General features: G+C 58.3%; 1 protein-coding gene across 2 annotated transcripts; it reads left to right on the top strand.

The window, feature by feature from the left end:
* Positions 1 to 11,328: 11,328 nt before the first annotated feature.
* CDCA4 (cell division cycle associated 4) lies at positions 11,329 to 21,522 on the top strand. Of its 2 annotated transcripts, none has more exons than XM_045452180.1 (2): positions 11,329 to 11,524; positions 19,057 to 21,522. In XM_045452180.1, the coding sequence occupies exon 2, from the start codon at positions 19,063 to 19,065 to the stop codon at positions 19,744 to 19,746; it is 684 nt and encodes a 227-aa protein (XP_045308136.1). In that variant the 5' UTR covers positions 11,329 to 11,524; positions 19,057 to 19,062; the 3' UTR covers positions 19,747 to 21,522. The 2 variants fall into 2 exon arrangements, with proteins under 2 accessions (XP_045308136.1, XP_045308137.1); XM_045452181.1 differs by lacking the exon at positions 11,329 to 11,524 and adding an exon at positions 17,298 to 17,729.
* Positions 21,523 to 23,300: the final 1,778 nt, after the last annotated feature.

Genomic DNA, 23,300 nt, shown 5'->3' with positions numbered 1-23,300 from the left:
GGCGGGGGGCGGGGGGGGGCGGGGGGGGGGCTTCCGGGTCTTTCCACACCTCAGCATGAGAGGCAGCGTGGTCCCGGTGCCTCAGTACCACCCCAGGAGCGCGTTCCGGACAGGAGAGAAGGAACAGACGGTTGGCTTTCGCCGGCATGTGGGTCTGAGCTCTGTGCTAGGGGCTCTGTGGGGGGTGTCTCCTCTTGTCACCATAGGTCGCTGACGGGAGGGGGTGGGAGGGTGGGGGGGTGGGGACTGACGCCTGGTGGAGCGGCTGGAGCCGGGGTGGGCCGGGGTCTAGGGCCGGGGGTGTGACCTGCAGGGTCCCCTTCCCTGGGGGTCTCAGAGGGTGTCTGCAGTGACAGCATGGGGACCCATGAGATTAGAAAATGAATACGGGGAGAGACGGTGACCACTGGGGACAAGGAGAAGCTCTGTGCTGAAGGCCCAACCAGCTCGGTGTCCACACTAAGACACTACGCAATCCACACCCCGCAGTGTTGGCTGAGGGGCTGCTGGGGGGGCCCAGGTGGGAGGGGCTGGGCTCTGGCCACGTGCCAGCTCCGGTGTGGGCGCAGGAGCGCCCGGGGAGCGAGGCCGGCCCTGCCCTTGAGGGTGAGATCTTGGGGGCAGGAGGCAGAGGGCACCAGGCCCGAATCCCAGCTGGACAGGGACAGCTGGGGACGTGGTGGGCACGGGCTGGCCTGGTCCGTCCCGTCCGCCTGGCTGTGCTCCCCTCCTTGAAGATTAGTGATAGTGTCGTCCTCACTCGCTGACCGCAGACCTCTCATGTTTTCATCTGACATGTGCTGCTTCCAGAAACTTCTCTGGTGAGCAGTGGGGCTGTGCTGGTGAGCAGACCAGATATCCAAACATGAGACCTTCACTCACCCCCCACCATGCCCCCTCAATTTCCCGACTCACCCTACCCCCCACTCCCCTCCACCCTCCACCTTCTCATCCCCCCACTTACTCCCCCACTCGCCCCCCCCCCAGTCCTTAACCCCCTCTCCCTCTCCCTCCCACCTCCCACTGCCTCACCCATTCACTCCGGGGCCCCCTGTCCCCTCTTCCATCTGTTCCCTCCACGAAATGCTCCCTTGGGCGCCGGAGGGAGGAGGGACGCCGGCAGTGAGGTCCACCCTCACCGTCCCGAGGCCAGCGCCCCAGGTGGGAGCCCTGAGACCCCTGCAGGGTGGCGCCCCCCCTCACCTGGAGCCCACCACCCTCACTCCGAGGCCCTTTTCCCTCAAGCGTGTCCCCAGGTGGGGCCACCCGCTGTTTGCTCACTACGGCCTTCCCAGCTCCCTGGACACGGCCTGTGCCTGAGTAGTCCCCTCTGGTTCCTCGAGGGACAACGGGGGCCGGATGGCCACGTGTGTGGGCGAGCTCCGTGCCAGCTGGGGAGCCCACATAGAACCCTAACATAGGACCAACCTACCGGGCACCCTCTGTTCCTGCCCTGACAAATACACCAGCACGTCAGGTGCGGGTGGGGCCCCTCCTCCGCCCACCCCACCCTCCGGGCACTGCTGGTGGCTGTGGTCCACAGGTGCACGCCCCGGGTGGACCCCGCAGGAGAGGCCGGAAGGGCGCAGCTGGGAGTTCCGGGCCCCTCGGTCCTCAGTCGGTCCAGCAGGGGTGGCATGTCCCCGACCCCGAAGCCTCTTGCCCCTGGGAGGGGTGCGAGCAGGCTCTCCTGAGTGGTGCGCAGGGAGTAGGCGGGGCTGGCCGTGGGACATGGGCTCCTGAGGACAGCTCGCTTTGGCCAGGTCACTCCACCCTGTGTCTTCACTGTTTGGGGAAATGCCTGCAGGGCCGCTGGGGACATTAACTGAGATCATGTATGTCCCTGGCTTAAGCTGGCCTGACACAGGGTGTCTGCTCTAAGTAGGTTAGACACTGTTCTTGGGGTCCTGGGAGGTGCCAAGTTCGCGGCGGCCCCTGCAGGTGCCGCGTGCGAGCACCAGGGGGCAGCACGGCCCCGTGGGCTCTTGTCGTTCTAAGGGAGGAAGGCGCAGGAGGCCACCGACGGGGCCGCGGAGCCCAGCCGCCTGGGCGGAGGGGGGTTGCTGACCCGGAAAGCCTCCTGTGCGCAGAGCTGAGTCTAAGGAGAGAAACGACCAGTGGCCTTGAGCCCTGGCGACGAACGACAGCCACTCCATCACTGACAGTGCCATCAGTCCCCAAGCCAGCGGCAGGGGTGGGGCTCAGGACTGGGCTCCGGGAGGGGCGCCCTCGCGGGTCCGGGAGGGGGCAGAGGCCAGCAGGGCAGAGACTCGGCGCCAGGGCAGCGCGCGGCGGCAGTAAGTCCCCCCGGGAGGCACCGCCGCCCGCCCTGCGCAGAGGTCACAGCCCTGGCACCCGGCCGGCAGGACGGAGAGGGGGCGGCTGCTCCCGGAAACAGCCTGGCGGCCCCCCAAACGGCTACTCAGGCGTCGCCCCCGGCCGGGCAGAACCACGCCTGGGGCCTCCTGAGGCTGCCGGCACCGTCCACACAGGGACGCGCACCCCGAGGTCCACGGGGCACACTCGCGATGGCCGGAGGGTGGAAACAGGCCAGCCAAATGAGGTCTATCCCCCGGTGGGGACGTGGCTGAGCCCAGAAGAGTGAAATACCGACACGCTGCGTGCACCGCGGACCGACCGGACGGCAGCTCGGCCTTGGACGGACCCCGACGGCAGCTGGGCCACGACGGACCCGGAGGGCAGCCGGACCACGGGCGGACCTCAAGAACAGCACAGAGAGACAGAAGCAGACGTGAAAGGCCACGGGAAGTAGGATTCCATTTCTCTGAAATGTGCAGAACGGGAAAATCTGTGAGGGCAGAGCAGGTTCAGAGTTGGGAGGGGCGGTGGGGGGTACAGCTAAAGGGGACAGGCTTCTTCCGGGGGGGCTGGTTGCACATACCTGTGACTGTGGCAAAACCACGGACTCGTACCCTCAGAGAGGTATGTTGTATGGTATGTGATTATGTCTCGATGAAGCCGTTTGAAGAAACAAAGACGCATCAGACTGTGGCCCCAAAGCCCCTGAAGGGACAGTCTGGGGCCACCATGGCTCAGAGGGGGGCGGGGGGGGGCTGAGATCCTCGGCTCCCGTGGCAGGGAGAAACCCAGATGCACCCCCCACGCCCCCGCCCAGTCGGGTGTGGTTTGAGGCAACAGGGCGGCAGAGGGGGCCTGGCAGCTCAGGATCTGCCTCCCAGCAGCCTCAGCCCCGAGCCGTCAGGGGGGAGGTCAGCAGGGCACCTGTTGTCCGTGCTGCTCAGGAGACTGTCCCCTCCCTGCGTCATGATCATTCCTGACCAGCCTGGGGGTGAGCAGCCCTGCCCTGCCTGTCCTTTTGCCCCCGGGTTTGGGCCCAGGGTGGGCTCTGATTTCTTAAATGTCAGCCTACATCCAAATCACTGAGGGGCCCCGTTAAACACAGAGGGAACCCAAGGGCACCCGGGTGGCTCAGTCGGTTAAGCGGCCGACTTCGGCTCAGGTCATGATCTTGCAGTTCATGGGTTCGAGCCCCGTGTCGGGCTCTGTGCTGACAGCTCAGAGTCTGGACCCTGCTTCGGACTCTGTGTCCCCCTCCCTCTCTGTTCCACCCCACTTGCACTCTGTCTCTCTCTCAAAAATAAATAAAGATTAAGAAAACAATTTTTTTAAATACAGAAGGGACCCAGCCCCACGGCTCCTGAGTCAGAGCGTTTGCATCTGGGAGACCCTGGCTCATGTCCACACCTAGAGAGCCTTTGAGTCTCAGCCCGATGCCATCAGAACGGCGCATATCCAATTTCGACCAGTGAGAGGTGGGCCTGGAACTCAGTTTGCCTCCTGGAGGAAAGGCTCTTTCCCTGGACCCGCTTCAAGGCCAGGTGCAAGGTCCGGAGCTGCTGCAGTCACTCTATGACTGTGGGCAAAGCCATGGAACCAGAAAGCCCGTACCAAGGGGAGGGCCTCCGTGCCCTGCACCTGCCATCCCACTCCTTGGCCGCGTCAGGGCCGGCGACGTCGTCCTGCAATACCCCCCTGCTCTGTGCCCGGGGCCTGCCCCCCTCAGAGGGCATGGCAGCCGCCCCACCCAAACCTCCTCTCCTTCTGCTCTCTCACACTGGCACCCGCCTCGGCTTCTCTGCGATTTCACAGGGATGCTATTTTCTTTCCTGTACTCTCACACCCACGTTTGCTCTTACAAATTGCCTGTGATACCTCCGTGCAGACAGCTGGGGTGTCACGGGCCCTGCTGACGCTCGTCCGCCCCCTCCCCCACCTCCAATCCTGTTCTCCTCCCTTGAGATCATCACGGGCTGTGCACCTTTGCAGACTCCTCCAGACTATTCCTAAACATTGACTTGCCTACATAGGCACCCGTGGAAACTACGTGGGATTGTTTTTGCTTTTATCCAATTCTCCATTTTGAAATAACTTCCAATCTGCAGAAAAGTGATACACTTAGTACCAAGAAACCCTGGATATTCTCTCTCTTTACCTAGGTTCCCCAACTGTCAACATTTTATGGCATTTTCCTTATTATTCGCTCTCTCCTTCCATACAACTATTTATTCCTGCACCGTCTGAGAATAAGGAGTCTCTCCTGCATAAGCGTAGTGCAGTCTGAAAAATCAGGAAATCGCCACTGATCTAACATCCCCACCATCTTGACAGGCTGCACGTCTCTCTGCAGAATGCCCCCTTCCTTAGCTGTGTCTGTGTCCTGTGCTTTCTGTATTTCTGTGGGGCCCCCCGGGAGGCGAGGCTGTGTCCTTCCCCTCACGTCCCGCCTGCCGGAGGCCCTGAGCGCCCAGCCAGCCAGCACCGCTCGCGTGAGGTCTCGCCACTTGGGTGAGATAACACCTGCCAAGACCCCTCCCTGTGAAGATAACTGCTGAGCACCTTGCACTCCTTAGTAAGTAATTAATTAGTAAGTAACTAATTAGTAAGTAGCTACGAAGCAGTTCATAGGGACAGCGCTTGTGATTTCTTTGACGAGGCTGGGGTTCCCTTCCCTCTTGGGGGTGTACCTTCTTACATCTGGACTGATGTCAGCACGGATTCTGGGCTGCCGTCCTACTCGAGGGCCTACCGTCCGCAACTTTCAGTGGGGATCCTGCGTCCTTGGGACACGTCGTTTTGTTTAGGCACTTCCTTACCTGCTGGTACAAGATGCCGAGCTCACTCAGCTCAGCCTTTTCCCGGAGGGGCCCCAGCTCCTCTCAGCGGAGAGCAGTGCGAGTGAGAGCCGGGCCCAGGGACGCCTGCTGTCACCAGGCGGCACCGTTTCCAGAGCGGGAAGATCTGTGCGTGTGTCCACAAACCCGCGTGCAGACCCGTATGTTAAGCTGAGTGTCCTCTGCTCTCTCCACCTTCCCGACACCCCAGCGCTGGGCTGAGCTGCATTGACGCCCTTCTCCATTCGTTCGGGGATTTTCCTGTGCGGTCCCCAACAGCCAAAGGCTGGTCCCCACGGCGGGAAAGGGAAGGAGGAAAAAGGGAGCGGAGTGCGAAGACACGGCTGATTTGGGGGAGTGGGCTCTCCAGGGTGGTTGGAGGGTCCTGGCATGGGTCCGAGCCAGGAGGTGGCCGTGGGCAGACCGAGCGAGGGCTGCAGATTGGAGGCAGAGATGAGCAAAAGCGAGGCGTCGGGAGGACCCCAAGGTCTTTGGCGGAGTGGTGAGCAGCTGATTGAACCAGTAAAGGGAACAGGATGCTTTGGGTGGGGGGGGTCAGACTTCCATTTCAGATGTGTAGGGTGTAGACAGAAGTGGTTTGAGGACTGGGCCCTGGGACACTGCAACGTCTGGAGGGGGGAGAAGAGGAGGAACCAGAGATGGGGTTCTGCAGGGGGGGCCCAGGGAGGCCCAGAGGAAAAGCAGGCAGGTGGGCCAACAGGCCTCTAGGGGTCCCCGAGATGGGGCCACCCAGTGGCTGACACGGATGGTGACGGGGGCACGTGGGCATAGCTAGCAGTTACCCCTGTAAGGAGACCGAGGGCCCCTTCAACAAAATCAAGTCCCAGCCCTCCGAGGATGCCCACCTCCAGGGCTCACCCTTGGAGGTCATGCGTGGAGAGGCAAGCCTCAGAGGTGTGTGTGGGGGGGGGGGGGGGGGAGCGGGTGGGCAGAGGGGACCCCGAGGGTCTGGTGGCATCTGTGAGTTCAGGCACCGTGTGGCCTGTGTGCACCCCAAGGTTATGCTGGGGGGACGGGCTGCCAGGGGCATTTTCAGGGTGCCGGTTCATGACCCTCTGCCTGCCCCTGAGGCCTGGGCCCACACAGAGGGGAGGGTCCCCCTGCTCGGCTGGTGCCGGTGGCCTCAAGGGAGATGCCCGGCCCCCGCCGACCGTCTCCCTGGGCACCAAGGGGGTGTGGGCTGTTCGCCTGGTCGGGAACACAGAGGCCGGGGAGCTGGGGGTGGGATCCGCACGGGCAGAGAACAGCACGGTCCCCGGCCAGAGACCCAGGCAGAGGAGTGGCGCTGGCCGGGGCTGGGCGTGCGGGGAGGAGACGAGGGGCCGAAGGCAGACGCGCTTCCTGTCCACCTGGGCTCCCTGGGCCCGGCTCACCCGCGCCCCCTTCCCGTGCAGCCCCAGAGAGTTGGGCGGATTTCTGTCCCTGCGGCACATCCAGCCCGTCTGTGATGAGGGCGGCTCTGAGCAGCACAAAACTGAACGACATAAAGGAAAGCATTTCTCAATGTCATCCTTTCTCTTTGTTCTCATTTCCGTAAACAACAGAGTACGACAAGGAAACTTCCAGGATTCTGCCCACCTGAGGACGCTCGTAGGAAAGGTTCGCAAGTGACACACTGATGCCGGCGGCAATGTCCCCGATGTCGACATCCAGCTGACTCCTCAAAGTGTAAGTGTAAGCGTGGCCGCGTCCAGAGGGCTGGGCGATGAGGCCGGACTGGTGAGGTAAACCCCCTGACCTACTTTAGCTGGCAGCATTTGTGTCCCCTGCCCAGTCCCCACCCCCTCCAGCAGCAGACAAGAGATTCTGGGAAAGGGGGTGGGGGGGTCAGGGTTGGGGTCCAGCGAGGGTCCACACCAGCAGGTGGGCCTGGAGCATCCCTGGGGCAGGGCCACACGGCTCACAGCCTCGGAGTCCCCTCTATGCCCGGGCCCGTCACCCCCCCACCCCACCCCCACACTGTGCCCGGGCCCGTCACCCCCCCACCCCACCTCTATCTACCTGCCAGACAGGAGCCGACAAGTGGACCCCCCCAGAGCGTGGTGCCAGGCGAGCCCACGTGTCCCAGAGTGCGAGGGGACAGGCAGGGGCTGTGGCTCCCCTCTTTCTGCCTGGACGTGGCCAGGGCATATTCAGGGCTGGCTCTGTAGAGGGGGCTCTGCCACAGGCCGGAGAGCCACATGCACGGTTTTCTTTAGTACAGAAGAGACTGGATTCTTTGACCGGCTCAGACACACATGTGGTAAGAAGTCCCCAGGGTTAAAGGCAGACATGAGGCTGGAAGCCGACCTGGGCCCGTGGCCAGTGCATCGCCTGGGTTGGCCGCTGGGGCCCGCCTCTGTGGACCCTGCCCTAGACGTCTTAATCGGCTTCTTGATTGGAGCACGAGTGGAGAATGTCCCCAGCGGGACCGTATCAAACAAACGTTAGCCACCTTCACTCAGACCAAGTATGGACAGTCTCGGGGTCCCAGAAATCTCCCCGGGGCCTCCCCCAAGCCCACTGTCCCCTTCCTCAGAATGGCTCCACTTGATCTGAGCTTTGCATCTGTGGAATGGGCGTGCGCTCTGCAGTCTGGCCTCTTTCTCTCGATGTTCTGTGCTGAGATCCAACCATGCTGCCCTGGGCAGTGACGGCTTGGCCGGCGGTGTGGCCTGGTGGTGCAGGCCCCGCCCCTCATGCCCATTCTCCTGCTGGGGGCGCTTGGGTTGCTTTCCCTTTGGGGCTGTAATGGAGAGTCCCTTCTGTGGGCATTCGGGTACAAGTGTTTTTGTGAACGGGTGTCTGTCCCACGGTTCTCCGGAGCGGCCGTCCCAGCTCACAGTGTGGCCGCCCTTCTCCACGACCTGCTGGCTGTCCCTGGCCCTTTGCCTTTCCGTACAGATTTTAGAATCAACTTGTCAGCGTCCACGCAACCAAGTGAGGGATTCGGAGGGCACTGAACTGAAGGTAGGTTTGAGAGAACCGGTATCTTTACGAAGGTGAGTCTCCAGCGGGGGCCCCACCACTTTCCCCAACTTGAACAGCCACTGACCTCCCAGCAGGGCTTTGCGCTTTCCAGGGGCGGTTCTTACACATCTGTAGTTAGATTTATCTGGTGCCGATGTTTTTGGTGCTTTGCAACAGTACCATTAAAACATTAAAGACTCCACACTCAGCACGGAGCCCAATACGGGTCTCGATCCCACCACCCCGGGATCATGACCTGAGCCGAAATCAAGAGTCCGACGCTCAACTGACTGAGCTACCCAGGCGCCCCTAAAGAATGTTATAGTGGCCTGTTACTTGCGTGTATAAATATGATTATCTGATGGTCATGCTTAAATCTTTATTCATTTGATCCATCACCTGGAGATTTGCTATGGACGGAATTGTGTCTCCCTCAAATTCCTCTGTCCAAGTCCCGGCCCCCAGTGTGATGGTCTTTGGAGGCAGGGCTTTTAGGAGGTAATTAAGGTTAAAAGAGCTGGGAAGGCAGGGCTGCTGGCTTCAGCACAGGAAAAGCTCTCCCTCTCTTCCTTCCAGTCCCCTTCCGGGCACTCCTGTCCCGTCGTGGACACCAGAAACCAAACCTGGATGGCCGAACGCTCCCCTTGGCCTTCCAAACTCCAGAACTGTGAGAACGCAAATCACGAGGGTCTCAGTCCCCAGTCTGGGGTCTCTGGTTTCGGCAGCGCTCCAGGCTAAGAGGAGGTTCTGTGGATTTTCTACATTCGAAAACCGATCTTCTGGGAATAATGACTCCAGTTCTTTGCAAATCCTTTTCCTCGCCTATTTGCCACCCCCAGCCCCCTCCCCGCACAACGTCCGGTAGAAGTGTGGGAGCAGAAATCCGCCCCTAACTCCCGATCCCAGGAGGAAGCTTTCACTGTTCCACTAGTCACCGCGGCACTGCCTGTAGGTTCTTGTAAATGCACTTCACTTCGATGGAGTGAGCCCCCTTGTTGTGTAGCAGAAATACGGGCCTTGCCCAAGGAGGGGTCTGCTCTTTGCCCCTGGTCCCGGGAGGTGATCCCGAAACCCCTGGGCTGTCCTGCCTGCGGTGGCGAGTGTTGGAGGGGGGTGCAGGGACCACACCACAGAGCAGAATACAGGGAGGGGGCCTCAGATCACTTGGTGTGGAAGCCCCAGGCGTGGGGCCCTCCTGGTCCCTGCCCCATGAACTTCTTCCCCTGCAGGAGTTTAATGGGCACACTTTCAGTAATAGACCGCGACTATAACTTTCAACCAGTTCGGTGAGTCTTTGTACTGAATTATTGAACTCACGGTGGTCCTGGCGGCCCCCAACTTGCAGCGCATGTCGGAAGTGAGGGTGGCATCGTGCACTGCTCCTAACCTTGCACTTGTATATTTAGTTTGCTACGTGTCTTATCACGGACGTGGGCTCATGTCATCAGGTGATTCTTCTCCACCTATGGAGATTTTCAGCTGTTTTTCTTCCTGCGTTTTATTAACGTCGGGAATTGTTTTGGTTGGTTTGGAACGTTAACCTTCTGTCCGCCGGAATGACCCTCACGTGGCTGTGATGGTCGTCTTCTCACGGGGCTGGAGTTGCTGACATTTTGGTGGGAAGTTGACGAGGGCTCGGCCTGTGCTCCCTCCCTCTTGCCACCCCCACCCTTTCAAGCTTTCGCATCGGGGCGATGTCGGCCCTCTCGGTGGGAAGACTTCCTTCCTGATTCTCCAGAACGCTTCGTGTAAGATTGCTGCTACGTCTTCCGTTGGGGTCCTCTTAATACATCCTAGTTCTCCTTGTCATTAATTCTCATGGAGAGAATGAGTGCTGTTTTTAAACCTCTGATAATTCCAGTATCAGGATCACCCGTGAGCCTGTTAGTATTACGTGGGCGGTTTTTTTGTTTGTTTTCCCCTCATTTTTTGGTTTTGTGTCGAGCTCTGCCTGTTTTCATGTAATGCTGAACATCCTGGGTGAAAAAGAGTGGTGGCTCTGGGTACCCTTACTCCAGAGATGTTTGATTTTTGCCCATCTGATAGCACGAACGGCATCTAGGGTAGTCGAATATGCTCGGCTCGTATTCTGAGGCCCAGCACCGGCCTCTTCACCAGTTAGGCACTGAACTGTGCCCACTTTCTATTGGTTCGTCCACCTTGCTTTCACGTGTGTTAAGGGGCGCGTGGCATATGGCTAGGAGCAAAATCTCCCCCTAGCCTTTCCACTGTTTGACAAACGGACATTTTAAGTTTGTGCAGTCCCACTGGTCACAGCCCGTAGTCCCCCCACCCCAGGGCTGCCCTACCCTAAGCGGCCTCCCTACATCTCCCCTCTCCCCCTCCCAGATGCGTTCTCCACAGCGACGCTCTCCCAGCCCCCCTCAGAACCTGCCCCTCTTCCGCACAACCCTCCGGTGATCTCCAGCTCACCCCCTCCCTTAAACCCCCTTCCTCTCCAGCCCAGAATTCTCTCCCTCTTCCACGCCCCCTTTTTCCCAGAGGCCCGTGTGCCTAGGGTGCCCACCTCACCTTGGCTTTTCCTGACAGCATGAGGGGCACCACACTCACAGCCAACCCCCCCCCCATCACGTGACACAGCAGCCCCAGAAGGGCTTTTGCTGCCTGTAACTGCAGCCCTGGCCTGCACAACAGCAATGTTGGTTGAATTAACAGTCAGGATTTGCTCCTCTATTTACCTTTTCCCCTGAGAAAATTTTTTAAAAACCTCCCCTGCTTTGGACTTTCATGGTTTCACTTCTTACATGAAACCCGGGAAGTTCCTACAGTAACCTGGGCTGGGTGGGTGGGGGGGGAGCTGCTGCCCCTTGCTGCTCCCCCCTCCTCCCACAGCTCTGACTCCCCCCTTCCCTCCCCTCCCAGCCCACAGCTCTGCCTCCCCCCAGCTTCCACATCCTCCCTCTCCCATCCCCCCCCTCCAGCCCACAGCTCTGACTCTCCCCACCCTCTCCTTCCCTCCCCTTCCAGCCCACGGCTCTGACTCCTCCCACCCAACCCTCCCGTCCCCCCCCCCCCCCTCAGGCCCACTGCTCCGAGTCCCCTCACCCTCCCCTCCAGCCCCAGTCTTCTCCCGCCACGCCCCGCCCCGAAGGCCCTGCGCCGGCGCGCTGGGGCCGCGCGCGGAGACCTGGGAGCGGACGGGGGCGGGGCGGCCAGGACGCGGGCCCCCCAACGGCCAACGCGGCCGCGCGGGAACTCGCGCGCCGGGCCCCGCCCGCGGTTTGAACGGGAGGCCCCGCCCCCGCACTCGGCCAATCGGCGGGCGGGGCGGCCGGCGCCATGGCGACCCTTTGTGGGCGCGGAGAGGCCCCGCCCGGCCCCGCCCCGCCGGCCCCGCCCCTCCCTCGGCGGCGGGCTCGGGCGCGGAAGGCGGCGGCCAGGTGAGCGTCTCGGCGCGGGCGGCGGGCTTTGTGCGGCGGCGGGCGGGCCTGGGCGCCCGGGGTGGGGGCTGCGGGCCCCCGGAGGGAGGCCGGGGTCGCGGGGGCGGGGAGGGGGCGCGACGCGGGCCGCCGGCTCCCCCCGCCCGTCCGCCCGGAGGGCCGTCCGCCACCTGGGAATCCCCCCTCGTGCCGGCTGCCCTGCGCTACTGGCGTCCGAAAGTACTGCCTGCGCTCCCCCCTCCCCGGCTCTCATCACGCTGCGGGCTTTTTAAGAGGGGGAGCGCGAAGCGGGGTCGGCGGGGCCGCTGGGGCGGTGCGGCCTCCGAGGGCAGCCCCCGCTGCCTTCCTGCCTTGGACTTGGGAAGGGTCCGCGCGGGGAGCCCGGCCGACTTGAGTTTCCAGCCCTGATCAGAGTCCCCGCGCTCCCCTCCTCGCCCTCGTCCGTGCTCATCTTTCGCCCCTTCCCCGGTGGTGCGGGATGCCCGCGCTCCTGGGTTTCCTCCTAGCCCGCCTTCCTCACGGAGTGAGTGGGTGGCTGGCCGCGCAGTGCTGGTGCCTCATCCCAGGTCCTCTGGGCAGCACGGGTTCCGCTAGTAATCTGATGCCCTTCCAGGATGGCCCAGCCGGGGCACCACGCTCAGGAGCCCTGGAGGGTAGCGAGGTCCGCCGCAGCCCGGGAGGGTCCACTTTCACTTCTTTTCCTTTGTTTCTGGGTTTGACTTGCTTGAAAAAGGAACGCTGGGGATATTTCGCAATGGCTTCTGCCCCCCGTTCTGTAGCAGACCCAGCTTCTTTTAAAGCTGGCAGGGGAGTTTCAAGGAGCTGATGGCGCCTGCCCCCTGTGCTATCCAGCTCTAGCTGCGTGGGCAGTGGAGGCGGGCATCGGGGAAGGGCGGGGTGGGATGTGGGAAGAGGAAGGTTCCCAGACCCCGGTTGGGAAACTCTTTTTCAGTCGGCTCCTTGTGGCTGCCTGCGGTGGCACTCAGGTGTGTGGGGTGGTGCTGGGACTAGGAAAGGGATCAGAAACTGTTCCACTAGTCAAAGGCAAGCTTGAGTCCACCTCTCTGAAAGCCTGTTGTCTGCAAAATAGGATCGCCAGGGAAAGGTTACCAGGTTACCAGGTAACCACAGTTTGCCAGGAGATGCGCTGGTCCAAATCCAGGGTTTCCCAACTGTTTCCTCCTCTGGTGGCCTTTATGTCGCATGCACAGGACAGCAGGACCGAGCTAACTGTTGTTTTAAAACAAGAAAGAAATTGCCTGTTTACAAAATTAAGTTTGATGTCTCATCAACGTCCTGCATATAACTACTCTTTATTTTCAAGTTTTGGCACGTTTTACAATTGAAGTTGAAGTTCAGAATAAAAAGTCAGTTATGACTTTTTTCGAGGTAGAATGGCAGGTTTTATCCTGGGAAGAGGGCTGGGAAGTTTTTTTTCAGCTTGCTAATGGGACATATTCCATGTAGAGGGAATCTGTGTATCGTTCCAAGTCGCAAAAGTCCCCAAAATTCGCTTGTTAGTAATTGCTGAAGGAAAGCCTCAGACGGTGATGATGAACCCACAGCTGGACTCCCAAGCAGCGCTTCTCAAGACTTTGCCACACTTGCTCTGTCGTCCCATTTTCCTCCGGTGAGGTATTTCAAAGACAGTCTGATCGTGTGCCAGAAACGGAGAGTTCATGTTGGTCTGCCTGAAAAACCTGAGTGCCATGAGCTGAAGGTCGTGGTGCAGGGTCAGGTCTGAGCAGGTCTCAGCAGTCTGTCCCCTGCGGCCCCAGCTCTTCTGCTCGGAGTCTGGGGATCTGCATTTTCCACCGGCCTCGAGATTGCTGGCCACACGTTGTGAGAGCAGCTGCAGGAGAGGCCACTGGCCAGGAAGGGTGAGGGGTCCACCAGGCCAGGCTCCCCTTTGTCTTGGAGAGGGGGCCCTGATTGGGCGGACACAGCACCCCTCCCTGGCTCCACCTGCCACATGGAACCACTCAGTCTGTCGTCTTCAATTTTTTCTGTTGGTCACCCCTTGTTCTGGAGGCTGCTGTGCCTTGACCACGGGGTTGACACTGCTGGCCTGCTTGTCCATGGCTCAGGAGGGTTTGAGCAAAACACCATTGACCCTGAGGAGTTGATGGGGTGTGACTCAGCAAGACCTTCTGGCTGTCTGGAGTGGACAGAGGTGTGTAATACGGAGGTTTGTTGTGGAAACATGCTTGTTATCCAAAGCACCTGCATCGCAAAGCGAATTTCCCCATAAGAAATACCGGAAACTCAGATGATTCGTTGTACAACCCAAATATGTTCATATAAAAATGGTTACGGTGCTGTAATACAACATAATAAAATGCAGATTACAAAGCTAAATTAACCTGCCCTTTGAAAACCCTCCTGGCTGGTGTGAGGGGCACAAGAGAGGAGGGTTGCTGTGTAGGACGACTTTGATCACTGACGGAATCACTGCTCTCTGTTGGCTCCGTGGAATCTTCCGTGCAACTTCAACAAAGAACCTGTCCGATGACCTAGAATGAAGCAAAGCATTCCTGAGCTCCCTCTTGGATGGAAAAGCAAAGGACGGTCCAGAGGTGCTTTGAAGTGACAAAAATACACAAGTGCCAGTTGTGGGCACCTTCCAACGTCCTGAAAAATCACTGATTTCTTCCAAACACCGCGGCCTGAGACCGAGCGTCTGAGCATGGGAGATGATCACCCACAATCCCACAGCGAGTGAGCAAGAGAGAGAGAGAACTATTGGCTAGTTGTGATCATGTGACATCTGGCGGCACGTACTGCTCATATCGTAGGACGCCGCTCGTGTATCAAGTTAAAATTTATTCGAAATGTTTACTGGTCTTGCAGAACAAGTTACTCGCGGTCCAAGGTTTTACTGTCCAAGGTACAGTAAAACTCACTTAATGGTGAGTCAGGTTCTGCAGTTAGGACAGCCTGGGAAGTCTGGGGTCTCGCGTCCTGTGTTCAAAGGGTCAGGCGCCCCAGGCCATAGTCATGGGCTGCCCAAGAAGCTGGGCTTGGACCAGTCCAGCCGGGGGATCTGTGGGCTCACCTCCACTGCCTTCAGAACCATATTGTGTGCTGTGTCCCAGACACAAACGTAGGAGGGTGAGTCTCCCCGGCCGCCTTCTGGGCTCGGCCTGACGCATCACCCTGCCACAGGCTCTGGTGGCAGCCCAGTGGCTCTTGTGATTGCATGTGCTGCCCTCGAAGTCCTTCTCAAGTCGCAAGTCTGCCAGCATTTTCTTGTACGGAGTATAACAAAACCTAACAGTTGCTCAGGATTTGGCCCATTTGAAGCCAGTAATTCGAGTGACTCTGAGCATATACTGGTCCTAGCATGCTGATCCAGGCACTTAGTGATACATGGGAGGCAGTGTCTAAAATGGTTGGGATTCACATTAACGTAGCCTGCCCCCGTCAACTCGTTTACGTGTTTTTCTTTATCAGGCCATCGCTTAATACGGTGAAATGAACAGTTATTACTTGTGCTGCTCAGTGAATCTGACGAATGCCATTCTCCTGTCCGGATAGGGTGCATTTCCGTCGTCCTGGAGAGTTCTGGATAATCTCATCTCCTCCACTGGCAGCCCCTCTGCTAGTTTGCACCTTAGGTTAGCTTTCCCTTTTCCAGAAGTTCACATGAGTGGAGTCGTACGGTACCTGTTTCTTTGGTCTTGCTTTGTGATTGGGCATAGCGTTTGAGGCCCATCCTTGCTGTTGCATAGACGAGTGTGGATTTTGTTGCTGGGGAGCGTTCTGTTGTCAGACACACCACAGTTTACCCATTCGACTTGCTTATTTTGAATCTGAAAATAATGTTTACGTCTGGGGTGGTGACACAGGGTAATGGCAGAGGCACGGAGGAGGAGCTGGGATAATGGGCAAGGTGAAGGGGAGCTTCCAGCGATTGTGAAAGAACCATACAGAAAAACCTGGTGGAGGGTGAACTGACTCGGCCTTCCCAGAGAGCGGCTTGATAACGTCCATCATGAGCCTTACAACGGCCCCTACCTTTTTAAGACCTCGTAGAAACTCCAGAATCAAGTGCTACAAATACCAACATCCAGGGTTAGAGCGTAGCATCACTGTGAGCAGTGTGAATGTCAGGGAACAAGGCTCTGTTCTTCATAGCGACGCACGGCCGTCGGAGGTGATGGTGAACCTTTACACGACATGGAAAATGTGACCAGCAGGAAAGCAGAACTCGCCACGAGCTCTCAGATGCACAGAGAAGAATGTGCTTAGGACGATGCTAAGAACCTGCGTGATAACTGGTTCTGAGGGGTGGGGCCAGGGTGGTTTTTGTCTTCTATTTTCTTCTTTTTTTTTTTTAACATTTGTTTATTTTTGAGAGAGAGTAGGAGCAGGGGAGGGGCAGAGAGAGGGACACAGCATCCAAAGCAGGCTCCAGGCTCCGAGCTGTCAGCACACGGCCAGATGCAGGGCTTGACCCACAGACGGTGAGATCATGACCTGAGCCAAAGTCGGACACTTAACTGACTGAGCTGCCCAGGCCCCCTGTCTTGTACTTTCTGATACTCTTCTCAACCATCGACAATGAGCTGCGGAGACAAATGGAGGCACCCATGTGAGAAGAGCAAAAGCTGTTTACTGGACGCAGTTGCAGCCAGGGAGTGGGTCACTGCCTGGCTTGCAGCTACTCGGGTAGCTGCACTTGGCTACAGACGGCCGAGTGGCAGCACTGCCTCCTGGAACAGGGTTCCGGGGCCCGGTGGGCCTGCAGGCTGGGGGAGCAAGGAGCCCTGGTGGTTTTATGGGGAGCACGTTTGGCCTTTCTAGGAAGTGGGGACAAGTATTAGGGAAGCCCTCAGTTATTAAAGTCCTTTCCTTGGGGCAACTGTGACAGAAGTCATTGGCTTCCTGGCCTGTCATTGGAGATAGAAGTCTGACTTCCTGGGCTGTGTTAGCCTTAAAAATAAGTCAGTTATTTTACCAGCAAAAATGGGTGTATTTGGGAATAACAGAATAGCAGTTCCAGGTGTGAAAAATAGTAGAAGGAAACGCCGTTTCAAATGGCATCCGGAGGTGGGCAGGGGAGCTCTCACAGTCACTGCCACTGCAGACCCAACAGGAAGAGATGCACCTTGCACTCCGGTACTGCCTGTTAGTGTCCCAGCAAGAGAAAAGAAGGTTTCCTCCTACCCCGGCAACCGCCCAGCCAATGAGAGATGGTTGCAGCCCAGCCAATGAGAGGCCGTCCCAGCTCAGCCAATGAGAGATGGTCACAGCTCAGCCAATGAGAGGCCTCTATACTTCGAATTCCCAGTTTATTCCAATAGACTTTGTTTACAATAACCCCATTCCCTAGCCTCTTCTCCCCCCCCCATTAAAAAAAAAATACCAATTGAAATTTTGTTATTCCCAAATACGCCCATCTTTTGCTGGTGAAATAACTGGCAGGTTTGTTGTTGTTGTTGTTTTTTGTTTGTTCTGTTTTGAGAAAGCGTGTGCAAGCAAGAGAAGGGCAGAGAGAGAGGGACTATTAGGCTACGTGCCCAGCACAGAGCCTGACTTGGGGGCTCAATCTCACGAGCGGAGCCAAGATCAAGAGTCAGACCTTTGGGACGCCTGGGTGGCTTAGTCGGTTGGGCATCTGACGTCGGCTCTGGTCATGATCTCACGGTTCGTGGGTTTGAGCCTTGCGTCAGGCTCCGTGCTGACAACTCAGAGCCTGCAGCCTGCTTCGGATTCTGTGTCTCCCTCTCTGCCTCTCCCCTGCTCATTCACACTCTCTCAAAAATCAGTAAACATTAAAAAAGAGAGAGAGAGACCCTTAACTAGTTGAGCCACCCAGGTGTCCTGGAAGTTTTATTTTTAAAGTTAACAGGACAAGCAAGCTTTTTCAAAGCCATAGGCAAATCCAGCAAAGGAGAGTAAGGAGGTAGTTTGGAGTAAAGGAGGAGGAGGAGAAAAGCGGGAGTTCAGGGTGGTGACTTTCTCATTGCCTGAGTGGCACGGGTGCTCAGGTCCTTGTGGGGGAGGCAGTGGGCTCATTTCCCTGCGGGGCCTATAACTGGCGATTCTTCCTGGGATCGGACAGTGAGCGGTCCTGGCTCCCCCTTCCAGCCTCTCCGTTTTAGTGAGTTTGTCTTTGTTTTCTTAGCTGGTTGCTTCAGGGAAGGGTTGGGGTCCTGGATGGATCTAGCGACCGTCCTCAACATACGGTCTTTCAGAGCAGGTATGAATAAGGGCTCTCTCTGGGCGGTTCCTGCTGTGATGTGTGTCTAGCTCGGTCTGCGGCCGCTGTTGACCGTCCCGGCGAGGCTGGCCCCGAGTCCAGCCTGGGCGTGAGAGGCCCCTGCTGGACCGACAGCTCACAAACTCGCGTCTCGGGCTTGCAGAGGACCCCTGAGGAGAGGGAGGTGGGCCCCCAGGGAGCCGGGTGCTCGATGTGGTGCCTTGAGCTCTGCGAGCTGTGCGTCTGTGCTCCCGGCTGCCCCCGTGGTGGTGCTCACCCTTGCCGTGCAGGGCCAGCAGGAGAGGCAGCCCAGAGTCCTGGTGGTAACTCGGGCCACTTGAGTGAGTTTTGTTGGGCCCTGAATGAAGTCGGTTGTCATCCGGGTTTGGGATTTTAGAGTTGGTTGAAAAGAGAACTAAAAGTTAAACGTGGGGGGCGGGGGGCACCTGGCTGGCTTGCTTGGTTAAGCATCCAACTCTTGATTTCGGCTCAGGTCACGATCTCGCGGTTTGTGAGTTCGAGCCCCGCTTCGCGCTCTGCGCTGACAGCACAGAGCCTGCTTGCGATTCTCTGTCTCCCTCTCTCTCTCTCTGCCCCCTCCCCTGCTCCCACTCCTCTCGAAGAAAAAAAAAAAAGTCAAAGAGATACAGTGGTTTGCCACAGAGGAACCCTAGACACTTAATTCCCCCCCCCCCCGCCCCCTCACAGGTTATCTTGTAGTTTGACCTAATCTTACATTCATTCTCAGTGTACTCATCCATTCTAAGTAAGTGACTTTTACAAAAGTGATGAGAGAAAAAACTTGTGTAAAAGTTGTATTTGCCGCCACAAAAAAACCTTGACTTCTGTACCACCAGCAGTGAGTGAAACCTCTTTCGTGTGTTTTGGTGGTAAACGCTTTAATTCACCTGTTTACAAACCGCTGATTCAAGTAAGTGTGAGCCAGGTGCTGTGGTGGAAACGGTAGAGAGTTTCAGAGACTGTGGGTAAGTCCGACCTGTTTGCTGTTCTGGGAGAAGTAGTCTGGGGGGGTGGGTAAGCTAGGGTTACTTAGTGTTTTAGGCTTTTTATTTGGGAGGAATTGTAGACACACAGGCCCTCGGGGAGAAATGATCTGGAGGTTGCACCTTCTCGCTGTTTAAAGAGGGTGCCGGGCGTGGCCGTGCTGCAGGTACCTAAGGACGCTCACGGAGGGGGGAAGGGGTGGCCGCGGCAGCCCCCGCCCGAACCCCCACCTTTGACGACTGCAGACCGAGTCGGGGCGGGGGGGGGGGTGTCTGGGGGGGACTCTGGAACGTGCTAATCGGGGCCGCCTCGCTCTCCGCAGGGCAGGATGTTCGCACGAGGGTTGAAGAGGAAGAGCGCCGAGGACGCGGAGGACGCGGACGGGGGCGTGGCGGGCGTTCCGGCCGCCCCCTCCTACACCCTGCAGCGGCAGTCGCTCTTGGACATGTCCCTCGTCAAGCTCCAGCTGTGCCACATGCTGGTCGAGCCCAACCTCTGCCGCTCGGTCCTCATAGCCAACACGGTCCGGCAGATCCAGGAAGAGATGACCCAGGACGGGACCTGGCGGGTGGTGGCGCCCCAGGCCGCAGGGCGGGCGCCCCTGGACCGCCTCGTCTCCACGGAGATCCTGTGCCGCTCGGGGCGGGAGCAGGAGGGCGAGGGAGACGGCCCCCTGCCAGACCCGGCCCCGGGACAGGCCCCGAGGCGCCCACAGAGCAGCCCCTGGGGACTGGACGGCCCCCGGGAGGGCAGAGGGGGCTTTCAGAAGTCGCTGGATCACATATTTGAAACGCTGGAGAATAAAACCCCCGGGTCCGTGGAAGAGCTGTTTTCGGACGTGGACAGCTCCTACTACGACCTGGACGCGGTGCTGACCGGCATGGTGGGCGGCGCCCCCTCCGGCCCGGGGCTCCCCGCCTTCGCCCCCGCGGCCGCCGCGCCCCCCAGTTCCACCTGCAGGTCGGATCTGGGCGAGCTGGAGCACGCGGTGGAGATCCTGGTGGAGACCTGAGAGGGCGGCCGGGCCCCGTGGGACTCGTGGCGGAGGGGCCCCTGCGGCCTCCGGAGCGCGTGGCCTGGGCGTCTGCGGCTCGGCCCCTGGTGTGTCTGCGACGGGGAGAACGTTCCAGAACAGCGTCCCGTTGCCCTGTGCCCTCTGTCCTCCTCCAGCGGGCCGGGCAGTTTCCTTCCGGCCAGCCACCCGAGCCGGCCTGATGCCCGCCGGCCGGCGCCCTGGGTGCCGGCCCCTCTGTCCTCCGTCCCGCCGCAGCTCTGTGCGGGGCCCGTCCCCGGCTCGGTGTCCAGCCTTGTGTAATTTTAGATAGGTGACGTTTTTTAAATTAAGTTTTATATGTTTGGGGCAATATTTTGTCTTAAGATCTATTTTTTAAACTTTTTATACTTTTTTTAGATTTTGTCAGCTATTCAAAGTATATTTTTCCTATAAACGTTTTCTGCTGCTACACTAGGAACTTATAACCTGAACAGTTGCAGTTGGTGTATTTCATTGTTTAAGGTTTAAATAAGGACTTTGTTTCGGGTGGAACTTCGGGCAGCTCCGTGTAGCGCACGTGTGTCATGAATTTCCACTTCAGGTCGGTGCGAACCTTCTCCGCGTCCTCGCCGGGCGGAGCAGTGCCTCTTAGTCTCCAGTGTCCTTACCGGCTCCACTGTGCCGGCTGTGTCTTCGTTAGAATCCCATGCGGATTCTGGGGGGTCTATTTATGCCTATTTATATGTAAGTGTTGGAGAAGGGCCCATCCTGTCCACCGGAGACCTCGGGGCGGGGCCTGAGGCGGTGCCTTCAGAGGATCCGACCCTCGACCCTCGCGGCCCCTCCCGTGCCCCTGCGGTGTTCCCAGCGCCACTGGGCTTTCCCTGTGCCCCCCGCTGTCGAGAGTCCCCCCCCCCCCCGACGGTGTGAACATTAAACAAGGGGAACTCCGCTCAAAGGGAGTCAGGAGGCCAGAAGGGGGCTTTCGCTCCGCACCTGCGGACCTCGAGAATTGCCGGTCACAGACCCTACAGAAGACCCCTGAACGGGAAGGAGTCGGTGCCAGCCCCCACGGGAAAAGATGCACATTTGCTCTCCCACCAGAAACTGACGGCCCGCGACCACTCAGCCAGAGAGAAGCCCTCGTCACCCTGGACCCCGCTTCTCTCCAGTGGACTTTGGTTCAGAGCAGCCCTCCCGGCTCCCTCCTTCCTCCGTAAGTGACGTTCCTCCCGTTGGTTGCTTGGGCTTGCCTGTGGTTCTCCCATAGCTTGCTTCTCCCAGGTCACAGTTCTGTTATTCCTGAATCAACCTAGTTTGCTGGTAAAATAACCGACGTTTATTTTAAGGTCAACACTAGCCACACTGGTGTGCACGGAGTCTGCCGCGTGCCAGGTGACACTAGTGCTGGGACAGAACTGTAAGGTTAAGTCCGGTTAAGTCCAGAACTCAGGAAGTCTGGACTCCTGCCATGTATGGCTTCTCAGTCCCGAGGGCAGTCGATGGTGGGGTTGGTGGGGCGGTGCCACTTAAGTGGGCGCCGGTGCACCGTGTCTGCACCCCTGAACCTGCCCTGGCCGCGGGGAGTGGCCAGACCTTCTGTATTGTTTTCACTAGTTTACAAGTAAGACTGCGCTCACCCCGTCCCACCCCTGCCCAGTTGCTGTTTCTCATGCTTTTTCTTCCTTACCCAGCCCTTAGCCAAAAAGGTTTGTTTTCTCTCATGCATAGGACCATTCTTTAATATCAGTCGTGTATACATCACTTTATTAAAAAACGATCCAACAAACAAAATGGAAGTGTGTTTATTATCTGCTTCGTTATGCCACGGCATAATCCTCGAGTGGATCTTTTTCGGCTGGATTACCTATTTCGCTTGTGTTAAATATTTTCACCTTGCTGAGCAGACAGGCTTCTGGTTCAGCACCCCTCCTCTCTCCCAGTTCCCCGGGCAGGAGCAAGGGCAGCGCCCTCGGAGGAGCCAGTGGTGGGATGCGACATCCCACGGGTTGCTGTTTCCTTCCGATTTTGAAAGTACTTTTGCCTCGTGGAAAATAGAGTGTATGTGTTTTATAACCAATAAACCTGAAACAATGTGGAAATTAGTAAGGGAACTTCGTTTAGGATGGAGTCAGGAGGCCAGCAGGGGGAGTTCTCACGGCCACCATTCCTTGCCCGCTGCAGACCCAATGGGAAGAAATGCGCCTTGCTCATGGATACTGTGTTACTCTCCCAGCAGGAGGAAGGAAGATTTCCCCCTCCCCTGGCAACAGCCCAGCCAATGAGAGACCGTCCCAGCTGAGCCCAGGAGAGATGGTCATAGCCCAGCAAATGAGAGACTGTCCCGGCTCAGCCAATGAGAAACCTCAATACTTCCCACTTCATACTTCCCAGTTTACTCCAATGGATTTTTTGCTTACAACAGTCCGTCCCACCTGCCGCTCCTCTATAAAATAGCATCCTCCCCTCCGCGGGGTTTGCTTTTGGCTCTGGGGGAGAGCTTGCTTGTGTTGTACTGAAATTCTGTTATTCCCAGGTAAATCCATCTTTTGCTGATAAAATAACCGCAGTTTTATTTTTAAGGTTAACTAGTATTTTGTGTCTGTATAGCATTTTTTTAAACGTTTATTTTTGAGCAGGAGAGACAGTGAGCAGGGGAGGGGCAAGAGAGAGGGGGAGACAAACAATCCGAAGCAGGCTGCGGGCTCTGAGCTGTCAGCACAGAGCCCAACGTGGGGCTTGAACCCACAAACTGAGATCATGACCTGAGCCGAAGTCAGACGTTCAACCTACTGAGACACCCAGGCGCCCCTGTATCATTTCTTTATTTTTCGGTCTTGGTAGTAGTTGCAGTGTCTGTCTGCCCAGCTTTCGAAAGTGTAGCATTTTCTGAAAATGTGGACCATGGTGCACTCCAGGGGAGGAGCCAAGCAGGGCCTTCGGGGCCCCCACCTCCCTGACAGCCAACCCTGAACTCCCAGCCCTTACCAGCGCCCTTTTCCCCTTTGCTCTTCTGATGGTCTCCCAGCTGCCGCTCTCGTTCCAGAGGCTCCCTCCTGGTGCTTGGTGGCCTGGCTGTCCTGGGCAGGGCCAAGTATGGGGGGGGTGCTGGCCCTCGGTCATCCCAGTCATGCTGGTGGACACCCCGACTCCCCTAGAAGCACCTGAGCTTCTCCGCTGAGGAGCAGAGGCAGGTGGCTGGTTGCTGAGGACGGACCTAACGTAAATGCAGGACTCAGGCCCTGTAAGCGCCAGTGCGGACATGGTCACGTGTTTTATAACCGTTGCAGGAGGAAGGTGCGGGGACCGCAGCACGCTCAGGCTGCTGTGTTCACCCCACCTGTCCGTGCAGCTCTGCGCTCTGAGTCAGGGAGGTGGTCATCAGCACCAAGACCATCCTCCCAGGGAGAGCAGGAAAACAAGGAGAGGAGCCTGGGTCCACAGTGGCCCCCAGCAGCTGCCGGGCACCCTGAGTCAGTGGCCTGTGGCCTGACGCGCCCTCCTGCAGGGGGTGCCTCTTGACCCTGTGTCCCAGGATTCACCTACCCCAAGGTCAGGGGTGGGGCAATATC

This window comes from Leopardus geoffroyi, chromosome B3, assembly GCF_018350155.1.
Source record: "Leopardus geoffroyi isolate Oge1 chromosome B3, O.geoffroyi_Oge1_pat1.0, whole genome shotgun sequence".
Classification (NCBI taxonomy): Eukaryota; Metazoa; Chordata; class Mammalia; order Carnivora; family Felidae; genus Leopardus; species Leopardus geoffroyi.
This window is presented reverse-complemented; position numbering and strand designations above follow the sequence as displayed.

What these genes read in the sequence shown, in the direction of transcription:
- CDCA4 (XM_045452180.1), top strand. Translation starts at nt 19,063, where the DNA reads ATGTTCGCACGAGGGTTGAAGAGGAAGAGCGCCGAGGACGCGGAGGAC.